This window comes from Patella vulgata, chromosome 7, assembly GCF_932274485.2.
Source record: "Patella vulgata chromosome 7, xgPatVulg1.2, whole genome shotgun sequence".
Taxonomy (NCBI): domain Eukaryota; kingdom Metazoa; phylum Mollusca; class Gastropoda; family Patellidae; genus Patella; species Patella vulgata.
Window position 1 is genome coordinate 9,958,055 of NC_065885.2, and position 12,841 is coordinate 9,970,895.

Consider the following 12,841-nt stretch of genomic DNA (forward strand, 5'->3'; position numbering starts at 1 on the left):
GACACAAACTAGGTCATTTCGGGACTAACACACGGTTTAATTTTATTTCAATAAATCGCTTGGGCTAAGGGGTCTTTAGCAGTGGGAGGAAACCAGAGGACCTGGAGAAAACTCACGAGATTGGACAGGCGACCCTACTCCTTGTCGCGTACAACCAGGAAATCGAAACCACACCAATTGACTCAATGACAGACCTGATGATACATCGCGCACGTACTAACTATTCAGCAATCCAATACCCCGAGGTTTTAACATAACCTTAATTTACAATAATCGTATCAAATAGAAATTGATTTTGGCACATCCAACAACAAGCATCCTAGATGTAAGCATGGAAATAATATAGTCAATTCAGAGCCGTCTTCCCAGTATTATAGGCTTCCGGACAAAGCAGTGTATCGGGGACCCTTCGCTATACAAACTCTCACAGGAATAAAAATGTAAATGGTCGATTATATTACATGAAAACATATTTATATGGTACTTCCAACAATATCAGTTTTGGGATATTAAAAAAACCAAAACATGTCGTATAGGCCCCCTATACTCACGAGGCGCCTATGTGGGTGGGCCCTCGGGCAATTAATTACCCAGCCTGCCCATGCGTTAAGACAGTCCCGCCTTTTCTGACATCAGAATAGCACAGCGATGTACGAACAAGAATGACCTCAATTAGACCAGGTTATCCAGTGTCTCAAGACACGGGTTTGTTCTACCATGACCGATTAATCTACGGTCCTCAGGGTAAAACATCCTACTGTTCTGCTCCGACTGGGATAATGAAGACGTGCATACGCCATACAGTGTGCTATGAGGGAAATTTTGCCCGGACAGTGGCAGTACGACCTACACTTATATCAAATTCCAACTACCAAGGGTTCTTTTCCTTTCAACCCTAACGACTATACAGCTGTCCCTTGCTAGGCACCACTGAAAAGGAGGAATCACGCTAGAAAATCCTAATGAACTTTCTCGGCCAAAGCAGGGATCAAACATGTCTTGCATCATGGCTCAATTAAAACAACAGCCACAGGAATTTGGAACTAAAAGATTTTGACCAATGCAACCAGGTTCTTTTGGATTTCAAACAATCTTTTTTCCACGAATTAATAAGAAAATCGTTTAACATGTGTTCTCGAGGAAAAGAATCAAATTGGTGTAGTTTTACCTGCAGCGGCTTCACAATGTCCCATGTTGCTTTTAACAGATCCAACTAGTAGAGGTTTCTTTCTGGATTTACATAATACCGATGCTATAGCCGTGGTTTCTATTTTATCACCAGCCTACACATTAAAATAATAGAACACAACTTTGACAAGTTAAAGAGTCGGGATTGATTGTCCATGGGTGGCCCTGTGTGAAATCTCTCCGATTAGCTCTCAGTCTGGCTATCAGTGGCATATAGGTGAACGATTTGGGCAACGTGATGACGATAATTCGGACAATTCGAGACTAATATTCTAACCTATTGTACCAAGAATACCCCCCCCCCTTTGTACGTGACAAGGCGTAGGGCCACCTGTCCAACCTCGTGGTTTTTCTCCGGGTCCTCTGGTTTCCTACCACTGCTAAAGAAGCGAATTATTGAAATAAAAGTGACCCATATGTTAGTCCCGAAATAATTTAGTTTGGGTTGAGTGGATGTCAAACCCCATTTCCCTTTCTCCTTCCAAGAATCTTACTAATAATATTATTAACAAAAACTGAAAGTAGCTTTTTGGTATATTCGGATGAATTGGAGTCGGGTGATGTTCTTGACAAAAATAAAGACCATCAATTTTTAGATTTTATATAAATTGATCAATATTATGTCACTGACCTGTGTGCCTGTACCATGGGATTCTACATAAGCTACGTCATTGACTGAGATCTTGTTATAAAGAGATGATAATAGGTTGGCCTGGGAACTTTCACTTGGGTAAACAATCCCTGTACAACAGAAGATTAACAAATAGAAATGAAATAAGGTTTAACGTCCTACTGTTTTGCTCCGAGCTGGGCTAATGAAGACGGGCATACGCCATACAGTGTGCTATGAGGGAAATTTTGCCCAGACAGCGGCACTACGGCCTACTCTTATATCGAATTCCAGCTGTCAAGGGATCTTTTACGTGCACGCCAATGTATACACGAGACCTCGGGTTTTCGTCCCATCCGAACGACTAGACAGCTGTCCTTGTCAGTCCCTCCGTCTTGAACCACGCTGGAAAATCTGGATGAACCTTCTCGGCCAATGCAGGGATCCAACACCAGACCTCTAGGCTAGCGAGCCAGCTTCTTACCCACTTAGCCACCGTGATCCACCATTAAGAAAGCCATTTTTATTAATACAATAAAACACACATTCAACATCAGCAAAAATATTGGTTTGGGCAAATTTGTACATTTCTGCAACATCTTCTGGCTATTCGATTAGGTCTCTTTGAGCCATGTATCCGTCTTAAAACCACATCACGTGTACTAAATTTTGTAGCGTAGAAGAAACAATTAATCGAAACGCTATAAATCGGATATTAGTATTAGGTGAACATTCAAGGTAAAATTAAATGCCTCACAGATAATTTTCTGGGCGTCATGACTAACACTTAACTGCAATGTGGCCAAATCGAATGTTAAGATATATTTACAATCTTAAATATACATTATAGTAAGTGCAGGAGGACCGCACTACAGTAAAACAACAATCTACAAGATAAACCTGCGGACAAGACAGAAAATAGACATTGCATCAAACAAACGAATATCAAATCAAGTGAATGGATCCGGGGGCCAACCGTAAGCGTCCACTGCGCTGTACAGTCCCGGGCATATTGCTGCATATTGCATGTCTTTATTTTGGGCTAAAAGCTATTATTTAGACATTTTATTCACGGGTTAAGCTCATAATCATCATAACCATCGGATGGTCGCGATTTTCAATGGATTGAAACACGATCGCGACTTAGTAATTTAATTGGGAATTGGCAATCGAGAATGTACCTTGAACACTCCAAAACCTGATAAACTCGCCCAGAACGACGAGTAATTGCACTGAAATGTTTTAACTATTATAGATAGCATGAGCATGACCGGCTCTTTATCTAAATTCTTTAAAGCTTGACCGATAATTTGAAAGGTGCTTTATTTGAAGATTATTATAATTAGAAACCTACCCTCTTCCTTATAACCATCACAGTTGACACCAATATCATCAATACTAGCATATATTCTCTTCATATCTTCTTCTCTTCTGCAAATATAAGATACAGAAATAGGGTTTAACCTCCACTCGACACAAACTATGTCATTTCGGGATTAACATATGGTTTAATTTTATTTCATTTTTTTCAATAATTGGCTTGCGCATTAGGGTCTTTCCAAGTCCAAGTGTGTGTGGAGAAACCCCAGGAGGTTAGACAGGAGACTACACTCTTTATCACCTACAAATTGGGAATATAAACCACGCAATTTGACTCAATGATAAACCTTATAATCTAAACGGCGCACATTAAACCATTCCGCCACTCTCTCAGATATATTAGTAGTATGGTTAAATGGAGAGAGAAAAAATTCATTAACCAGCTCCATACTCAAAGCCACAGTGGCTCCAGAGTAGATACTTCAATTTTGATTGGCTAAGGACTAAAATCAATCTAATATTATCCAATCAAATTACTAAAATCTGGATTTTATCTTAGTTAAAATTTCGTGAAACCGGCTCCAGATAATTGGATATCTTAGGATCAGCGATAGTTTACATAATATTTTCTAAAAACTACAGTCCATTACTGTATCTTCAAAAACTGCTGCATCAATGTGGATTCCTTCTTCAACTAATAGGGCTTTATCAATATAAATTCAAACCTTGAAATTAAAATGGCCGCTACCCCATCTGACCTGACGTATCCGTTCGCACTTTTATCAAATACATTACTGGTACCAGTTGGACTTAACATACCAAGTCGATGGAACTTTAGAGAACAGTTAGGATTATCTATTAGATTAGCACCTGAAAAGATAATTAATGTAGCCTTAAATCAAGAAACCGGGGGGGGGGGGGGTAACGTCCACTCGACACAAACTAGGTCATTTCGGGATTAGCATATGGTCCAATTATTTCATAAATTCGCCAGCGCGTAGAGGGTTTTTTTTTTGGGGGGGGGGGGGCGGGTGACCCAGAGAAACCCCAAGAGGTTGGAACGGCGAACCTACTCCTAGTCAGTACAATTTGGGAATCGAAACCACGCAACAGACCTCGATGACAGACCTTATGACCTAAAGGGAGCACGTTCAACCATTCCACACCCCCCCCCCGCCAAGTAATATATTATTAGTTTGATTAATTATTAATGGAGAGCAAAAATTGGTCTTTCGAAAATGCAGATCCAAAGACAATACATATTCCTGAAGCAAAGCCCTTCGTTTAATCTGGGTCTTCCCTGAAACTTTGGAGAGTGATTTAAAGTATTAAAAACGGTGAAAGTATGTTTGTCTCCAAACAGTATTGTTTACATTGTTTTCGATTTGATAGGGTCGTTTGTCACGCAATTAGTTTTTCTGCAATATTCTGCTATGCACTGGTTAATTGGGCATAATAAAATCGTGAGTCATGACGTAACGTTATGTAAACATATTCGATCCAATTTGGAGCTCTGTTTTAAGCGTAATGCTTTTGTAACGCAGTTAGCTATTGGTTGTTAATTGGACCATTTACCAGTCATAATTTGGAACAGAAATTTGCCTTCGTTATAGCAGTGTTTAGTGGGATTAGATATAATCAAACGAAACACTGCGAGGAGTATGAAGACAATAAAAGGGAATATACGTTCTAGTTCGAGTGTAATCTTTTTCAGCCTGGCTCCCTTTTGTCAGTGGTGCAGCAAGAACATTTGCCACACCCTCATAGTTTTTCTTCTTCACAGGAATTATCAGTGAGCTAAAAATCGTCTATGTGGCCGCTGTCGTTCTCTACTTTAGACGGCTACAATAACTGCTTTCCTTTATTTGCGTCACATTAGAGATTCTTCTAGCAAAGATCTGTTATTTATTTTTTAACCAGTTCTATCACATATTTAAATATGGTGGACACCAATATTGTCTTTTAAAGTGAAACATTAAAGCTTACCAGCAACAATGGCGTATTTACATTTGCCCATCTCCAGATCTCTGCAAGCTGTATGTAGTGCGCTAAAACTAGAGCTACAAGCTGTATCGATAGAACATGCTGGTCCCTTAAACTTGAACTTTGACATCACAGAACTTAAAACTGATGACCCATGGTTTACTGAAATATATTAATTTCGTAGAATGTATTAGTAGCACAATTTCGTTTCCGGGATGAAGTTGAACCGACTAGGGGCGAGACGTTATTCAGTATTTCGTGGAATGTATTAGTAACACAATTTCGTTTCCGGGATGAAGTTGAATCGACTAGGGGCGAGACGTTATTCAGAATTTCGAGGAATGTATTAGTAACACAATTTCGTTTCCAGGAGGAATTGAACCGACTAGAGGCGAGACGTTATTCAGAATTTCGTGGAATGTATTAGTAATACAATTTCGTTTCCGGGATGAATTGAACCGACTAGGGGCGAGACGTTATTCGGAATTGATGCCTTGGAACCGGAATCCTTCAGAGGTAGCCGAGCGATGTACTGGATATTGGGCACTAGCACAATACTAACGACATACTAAGGGGAGAGAGAAGGGGTTAGTCGATAGGGCTAACGAAGACGGGAGAGGGGGGGGGGTCTTCGGTAGTTTTCAAGGTTAGTCTTCACAGGGCTGACAAGGAAGGTCCACTCGTCCAAATGGAACAAAAAGTAGAACGAACCGCTGATATCCGGGAAACGTTTTCCTGCCTCTGGTATTGTACACGTAACCATAGAAATACAAACTGCCATATGTTTCTCAAAATGGTCAACGTATTCCGGTGACGAGCCATTTTACTCCATTCCGGTAAGTTATACTAGTGTTGTGAGAGAGTTTTATTTAAACGTTATGGGACATAAGCCATATACTTTAGTTTTCGTAAACAAATGGAATGAAATAAAATGGGGTTTAACGTCCTACTGTACTGCTCCGAACTGAGCTAATGAAGACGGGGTTTTCATAAACAGGTGTTGTAATTTGTTACAGCAACTTACATCTATTAGCGTGTAGTGTTTGACTGGTTTTAACAACATCAGCATCAGAAAACGTACAGGCCAGATAATACCCAACCACATCCTTCTGTAGATGACTTAGATCCAAGCCAGAATCCACAATACTTTCATACGTCACTTCCGCCAAAATCCTTTCTAATTGGTTCAATTCATCAGCTTCCTTAAGAATCAATGGAAAATTCGAATTTAAAAACAAAAGGTTTTTGTTTTTTACTCTAATGCGCTTTTATTTCATTTTGTGATAGAATGTTCTAAGTGTGAAAGTAAATAAAGGTCACCCAGTCTGGTTACGATTCAACTTGTACATAAATATCAAGATTAGGGTTAAGTATTAAATATAGAGATTGAAACCACACACAATCAACAAAACTACTTATATCAAACACATTTAGGTCCAACTATTATTAAAATCGGCGAATTCTAGTTTGAGTTATGTAATCGACATTTAAACATGCATTATTCAGGAGCTATATCTGCGTATTGCAGGTCTTTCTTTGGGCCTGAAATGTTATCTAAATTATTAATTAGACATTAATTAACCTATCCAGACTATAATCAACTCTAGATGGCATCGCTATCCTTAGTGGATTGTGAGCCGATTTACTGCATAACTTTCCGTCGCGATTTAACGATTAAATGGATAATCGAGACTATGCCGTTTATCGTACTGACTTTAGTAATGATGATCAAGGATAGGCGGAAATTCAATCGCTTTGTTCTCGGTTCATAGTGGATCAATTTGAATGAAGTTTTCAGCAAATTGCCTTTACATTATTTAGTTTTTAACTATTATAGTGAGAACTGCCAACTCATTATCAAATCTCCAATAATGTATCTTTAAGTGAAGATTTGTTTCTGCTGATTTCACCTCTTGATTTCTTTATATCTTGGGAAAATACATACACACGATTATTGTATTTTATTACTCTTATATCTACCTGATGAGATGTAATACCAAAGAATTCAGCATCAAACAAGGACAGATCTTTGATACAACCAGAACGAGGAGGAAGGCTGTAGAGTTTAGGCGGCCATCTTGTACATCCGATCATATCTTTACCAGATTCCAAGTTTTTCCAAAACTCCTGAAATGTTTTTAATTTAAATAATGTTTTATTTCTAAGATTATACTCATAAACTGACACAAATTTCATTAACAAAGATTCTACTTTTAAAAGACAAAACAAAACAATATTTCCTTTAATTGGTATCTTGGGTATTTGAGTATACGCGCCCTTTCCTGTTTCATTGCTAGCAGAATGTTTGATTTAAAATATCAGTATCCAAAAAAGAAAAATGGGCAGTGAAAATGAAAACGTTTAGATTTCCCAACAACGCACAGTTCGCACATCCTTAAGAACGGCATTGATTGGGGATGGGGTTGTCAGTCGTTTTCTGTAACCCTGTAGACCATAAAAGTAAATTATTGCGGACCAGTTCAAGAGAACTGAGCAATGTAATTGGGGTTAACGCCCTACTTTTCTTCACTGGACTATTGGAGACGGGTGCACTCTATGGCCTACTCTTAAATGGAATTCCAACTGTTAATGATTCTTTTACGTGCACGCCAAATTGTACAAGGGACCTTGGTTTTTGGTCTCATCCGAACAAATAGACACTGCCCAATGTGCACCACTAACAAGGCGACACCACACTGGAAAATCCCGGGGATCTTCTCGACCAACAACGTGATCGAACCCCGGACCGCCTAGTTGGCAAGTCAGCAACTTACTCACCGAGCCACCGCGACTCCCAATTGGTATCAGAAAGGACTATATTGTTTATGATAGTACCTGTATATTATCAGATTGTGGAAATCTACAACTTATTCCACCAATAAATCCTTTACTATGACCTTGACCTTTACACTCCATCTTTCTCAATCCTCAATCTAGTATTATCGTGTAAATTAAAAATTTGCAATTAAATACAACTTTAGAAAATTGAAACTTTTCAAATAAATACAACGGATTAGTTATACAGGAATTGGAAATATATAAACACTGGAATTGGTAATGCAAAATTCAATAACTTTATTACAGAAATATAAAATGGGCGATTATGTTTGATCCGACTCCCTTTTCTATTTCCATCATTTTTACATTCCATCATTTTTACATTCCATCACTTTTACATTTTAGGATTAGGGTTACTGTCTGATTCATCGTAAATTTTAAACGGATTTCTACGATTATGAACAAACTACTTAACTTTGGTTATTATAAACTTACCTGTGTGTTTGTAATGAACTCCCGTTCGATAAAATCCATTGCACAACTAATTATCACAACGATGAGAACAATTTCTCTCTTGAAAAATTTGAAAATTTACTTGTAATTTCGACAGAGTCGATGTCAACAATGTCTTCGTGACGTATTGGTCGAATCCAATATACCTGTTGCGGGGGTTGGTTAACATTGAAAGATAGTTTGACAGCGCGATCATTTTGATCGTATATGGGTTTGGGCGACGAAAAATATCAATTGAAGGCAATTACATAGGAGATTTATATGGAAACCATTGATCGCCAGTCTATCAAATTTTCTTCACAATTAAAATATCACTGATTGCACGGATACTCGTAAAAATAAAGTCATGAATAAACTATAAATATCCTATCTTCTTTATGTTATAAATAATTTAACAAGGATCATGAAGCTTACCTCCGAATTCTCTGAGTGTATTTTTAATTTTATACGCATTCTTTCGATCGAATAATAACCGCTTCAGTAACATCTTTAAGCGTGTTGCGGCAGCCCTCAGCGTGTCTATTGCCGTATTGGGTGCCCGGGTGGGTATATAATGCTACTAAGCCCGTATGACCCCGTAAGAAGCGGAACATTAATTCTCGATTCGACAGTTTTGACCGAAGTGTGATAAAGCCCGTAAAACGAATGTATAGTTGTGTTTGTGCGGCATGCGTGTTCAAAAGTAAATAATCCCATCCGAGTCGCTAATCAAATAATTAGAACAAAATATTTCAAAAAGTAAAGCTATAAAATTTGCAGAGATTTTACTAGAATGTAAAAGACGGTAACTAAATACAGGAATGCGGGTAGTTATGTGTGCGAACGCTCAAACTCAATGCTAATTGTCGCAGGTATCCAGACCACTCGGACCAAAGACTACTCGGACTAAGACCAGTCGGACCAAAACAAGACCAGTCGGACCAATTAAATTATATTATAAGGCTAGACAATATGCTATTTATTTATTATTAAATCACAATACAAAGAAGCAAATAATTCTTATACGGAATTCTTATATTTAGAGTTGTTTGGTTCAATTTTGTGTACGTAAATAAATCAACGATTAGTTTTAAAATTAATTAATAATGGTGCCAAAAAAAATTATCAATCTAATTTTTCTTTACTCTTGCAATGAGACTCGGTATGTCCAGACTTTTGACAGATTCTACATATACGGGTATACTGTTCTTGTCTGTTCTACCCCACTAACCCCTGGGTTACTATATATGGGGGGGGGGGGGGTGGAGACACGTTTTCAAGTTATCCGCCCTTGATGCGTTAATATAAACAGCACATAATAATACGCAGACCGGACGTTTATATGCCCCTTTTTAAACGTGACTACAAGTGTGGTTCTCGATATTTTGCGATTTGGAATACAATTATCAATTTATTCAAACAACACGTTATTATTAGTTCGAGTAGTCATATTAAAACACACACAATTATCAATTTATTCAAATAACACTTTATTATTGGTTCGAGTAGTCATATTAAAATAAACACAATTATCAATTTATTAAAATAACACTTTATTATTGGTTCGAGTAATTATATTAAAACAAACGCAATTATCAATTTATTAAAACAACATTTTATTATTGGTCCGAGTCGTCTTTCTGTTGGGTCCGAATAGTCTTTTTGTATGGTCCGAGTAGTCTATTTGTTTGGGCTGAGTGGTCTATCACTTGGTCCGACTGGTCTTGAACCGAGTGATCTTTGGTCCGAGTGGTCATGGATTCTTGTCGTAATTGTACTTGAATTTCCTATGCTGTCACCCCTAATACGAAATGATATCTTCCGCAGAGTGACGTAACCATCTTCCATATTGGTATTTTTCTCTGGGAAAAGTTTGTGATATTTCAATTTTTCAAGAGAGAACTTGTTTTCATCGTTGTGATAATTAGTTGTGCAATGGATTTTATCGAACGGGAGTTCATTACAAACACACAGGTAAGTTTATAATAACCAACGTTAAGTAGTTTGTTCATAATCGAAGAAATCCGTTTAAAATTTACGATGAATCAGACAGTAGGGCTAGGGTCAGGTATTTAAGATTAAAACCTATAAATTCAGGGTTAGGGGTTTAAGATTAAAACCAATGAGTACGACAAAATTTTCAACAACAATGAAATATTGAGACACTAAAATGGGAGTCACATCAAACATGAATGCCATAAAATGTTCCAATGGCATTTAATAATTGAAATACATACCCAGGACACAATTATATGGAATACAATTATTCGTTATGACTGAGCTATAACGACTATTGAATCCCAGTGGAAACCGACGATCATGTTTGATCCGACTCTCCTTTTCTATTTCCATCAATTTTACATTCCATCACTGTGTCCACATAGAACATCCTACTTTCTATTAGGGTTAGGGTCAGGTATTTAAGATTAAAACCTATAAATTCAGGGTTAGAGGTGGTGCCACAATACAATGAAATATTGAGACACAAAAATGGAAGTCACATCAAACATGGATGCCGTGGAAACCCGCTAAGTAATAAACAGTAATTGTAGTCCTCAAAATTTACTGACATCATCATGAGGTCAAGGACTTTTAATTATTTTCGTTGATGATGATGGCGTCTCTTGAATTGGGACTTTAAACCGAATAATGAATTCTAATTTATCAGAATCTTTTCTGTATTCATAGACATCAATATGTTATTCATTCACCTTTCTGTCTTTCTCCTTCGCTTCAAACAGAACCAGAAGAAACTACAGAACGATACAAATACTCCTCCTCCCACCTTCAATCCAACTCATCGACTGACTGATAGCACCTTCCTTTAAAATTTAGTAATGTTGAACGGGACTACAGATCTGGATGTCATGTCTTCTGTTAGTCTTGTATATCCAGATAAATTTGAAAGACAAGCTTAATGTCTTGGCGACTGTGTCTGAGTTGTTGACTTTGAAAGTGCACGTGCCTTTGAAACGCTTTATTCCCGCGTCAAAGTGTTGTTATGGAACACGATACGCGCCAAAATAAATCTTACGTTTGTTCTGACTGCCATTTCAACCAAATAAGGAGAAAAAGAATAATAATCAATTACCTTTGTACAGTTAGGTGAACCTTACAGATACTCGAGAAGAATTATCAGACGATCGAGAAATGTAATGCACGCCACCTGTAGCAATCTAAATCTCTGGACTTAGATTTCACAAAACAAATGTTGATTCTGCACCTGATTTCCCGGTTGTACGTGACAAGGAGTAGGGTCGCCTGTCCAACCTCGTGGGTTTTCTCTGGGTCCTCCGGTCTCCTCACACTGCTAAAGACCCCTACGCGCAAGCGAATGATTGAAATAAAATTGAACCATGTGTTAAGTCCCTAAATGACCTAGTTTGTGTCGAGTGGACGTTAAACCCCATTCTCTCTCTCTCTCTCTCTCTCTCTCTCTCTCTCTCTCTCTCTCTCTCCCTGATTCTGCACCTACCGGGTTATTAATTAATTTTCCAGTGTCAGTGGTGCAGTACGGAGGGTGTGGCAAAGAAAGCGTCTAGTCGTTCGGATGGGATGAAAAACCGCTTGCATATTGGTATCCACGTAAAAGATCCCTTCTTAACAGTTGAAATTCGATGTAAGAGTAGGTGTTAGTGTCGCTGTCTGGGCAAAATTACCCTCATAGCACACTGTACGGCATATGCCCGTCGTTATTAGCCTATAAAATGCACTGGGTAGTTGAAAAATTTTGTAATGTATCATTTTCATTTTGTACGGTTTATTTTTGACATAATAAAAAGTGGTTGCCATGCAAGATACGCCCGCATTGTGCAAGAGATTGACAGAGAACAAGCTACGGTCCGACGTGCGTCAATATCGAAAGGAACTGAGATCTTTGGACTATAAACATATGTGTAAAGTTTCATCAAAATCGGATAAAAAGTGTGACCTCTAGAGGATCTAAAAGCTAAAAACGCGATTTTTAGTAAAATCAGGGGTTCATAATCGAGGACGTCACGACCCGATATGCGCTAATATCGTAAGGAATCGAGATCTTTTTGATATAAACATTGTGACCTCCAGAGTGTTCACAGTCTGAAAACGCGAATTGTCATTCAACCAGGATCCATAATCCATGCAGTTAAAGTCCGATACATGCCATTATCGAAGAGAACCAAGATCGTTGGGACATAAACCTATACAAGGTTTGTCAAAATCAGATAAAAATGTGACCTGTAGAGATGTAGAGATTCCACAAACGAACTGTGAACGGACGGACAGGGGCGACGACAATATACGTTCTTCAATATCCTTTTATTTTCTGTTACCTTGATAGTTTGCCAGAAATCAAGCTCTGGCGGTAAAACTAAGTTAATTACGTTTTTGGAAAAATGGATATACTGCTTTCACTGGAAATTTTATTAATGCCGGCCGTGAATATTGGCGACAAACGTTCAACGTTGTAATATTTCTTTTTCGACCGTTAAA

General features: G+C 38.1%; 1 protein-coding gene across 2 annotated transcripts in view; it reads right to left on the bottom strand.

Moving 5' to 3' along the window:
- LOC126828847 (fatty acid synthase) overlaps positions 1–11,175 on the bottom strand; it is a 37,858-nt gene extending 26,683 nt beyond the window's left edge. For both annotated transcript variants that reach the window (XM_050558859.2, XM_050558858.2), the window contains exons 1-9: positions 11,083–11,175; positions 7,937–8,034; positions 7,082–7,228; positions 6,126–6,303; positions 5,105–5,263; positions 3,844–3,988; positions 3,153–3,229; positions 1,820–1,929; positions 1,169–1,283 (exon numbers count right to left, since the gene is read on the bottom strand). In XM_050558859.2, coding sequence (XP_050414816.1) covers positions 1,169–1,283; positions 1,820–1,929; positions 3,153–3,229; positions 3,844–3,988; positions 5,105–5,263; positions 6,126–6,303; positions 7,082–7,228; positions 7,937–8,017 — 1,012 coding nt within the window. In that variant the 5' untranslated portion in view covers positions 8,018–8,034; positions 11,083–11,175. The remainder of the gene's footprint in view (positions 1–1,168; positions 1,284–1,819; positions 1,930–3,152; positions 3,230–3,843; positions 3,989–5,104; positions 5,264–6,125; positions 6,304–7,081; positions 7,229–7,936; positions 8,035–11,082) is intronic.
- Between the last annotated feature and the right edge of the window lie 1,666 nt (positions 11,176–12,841).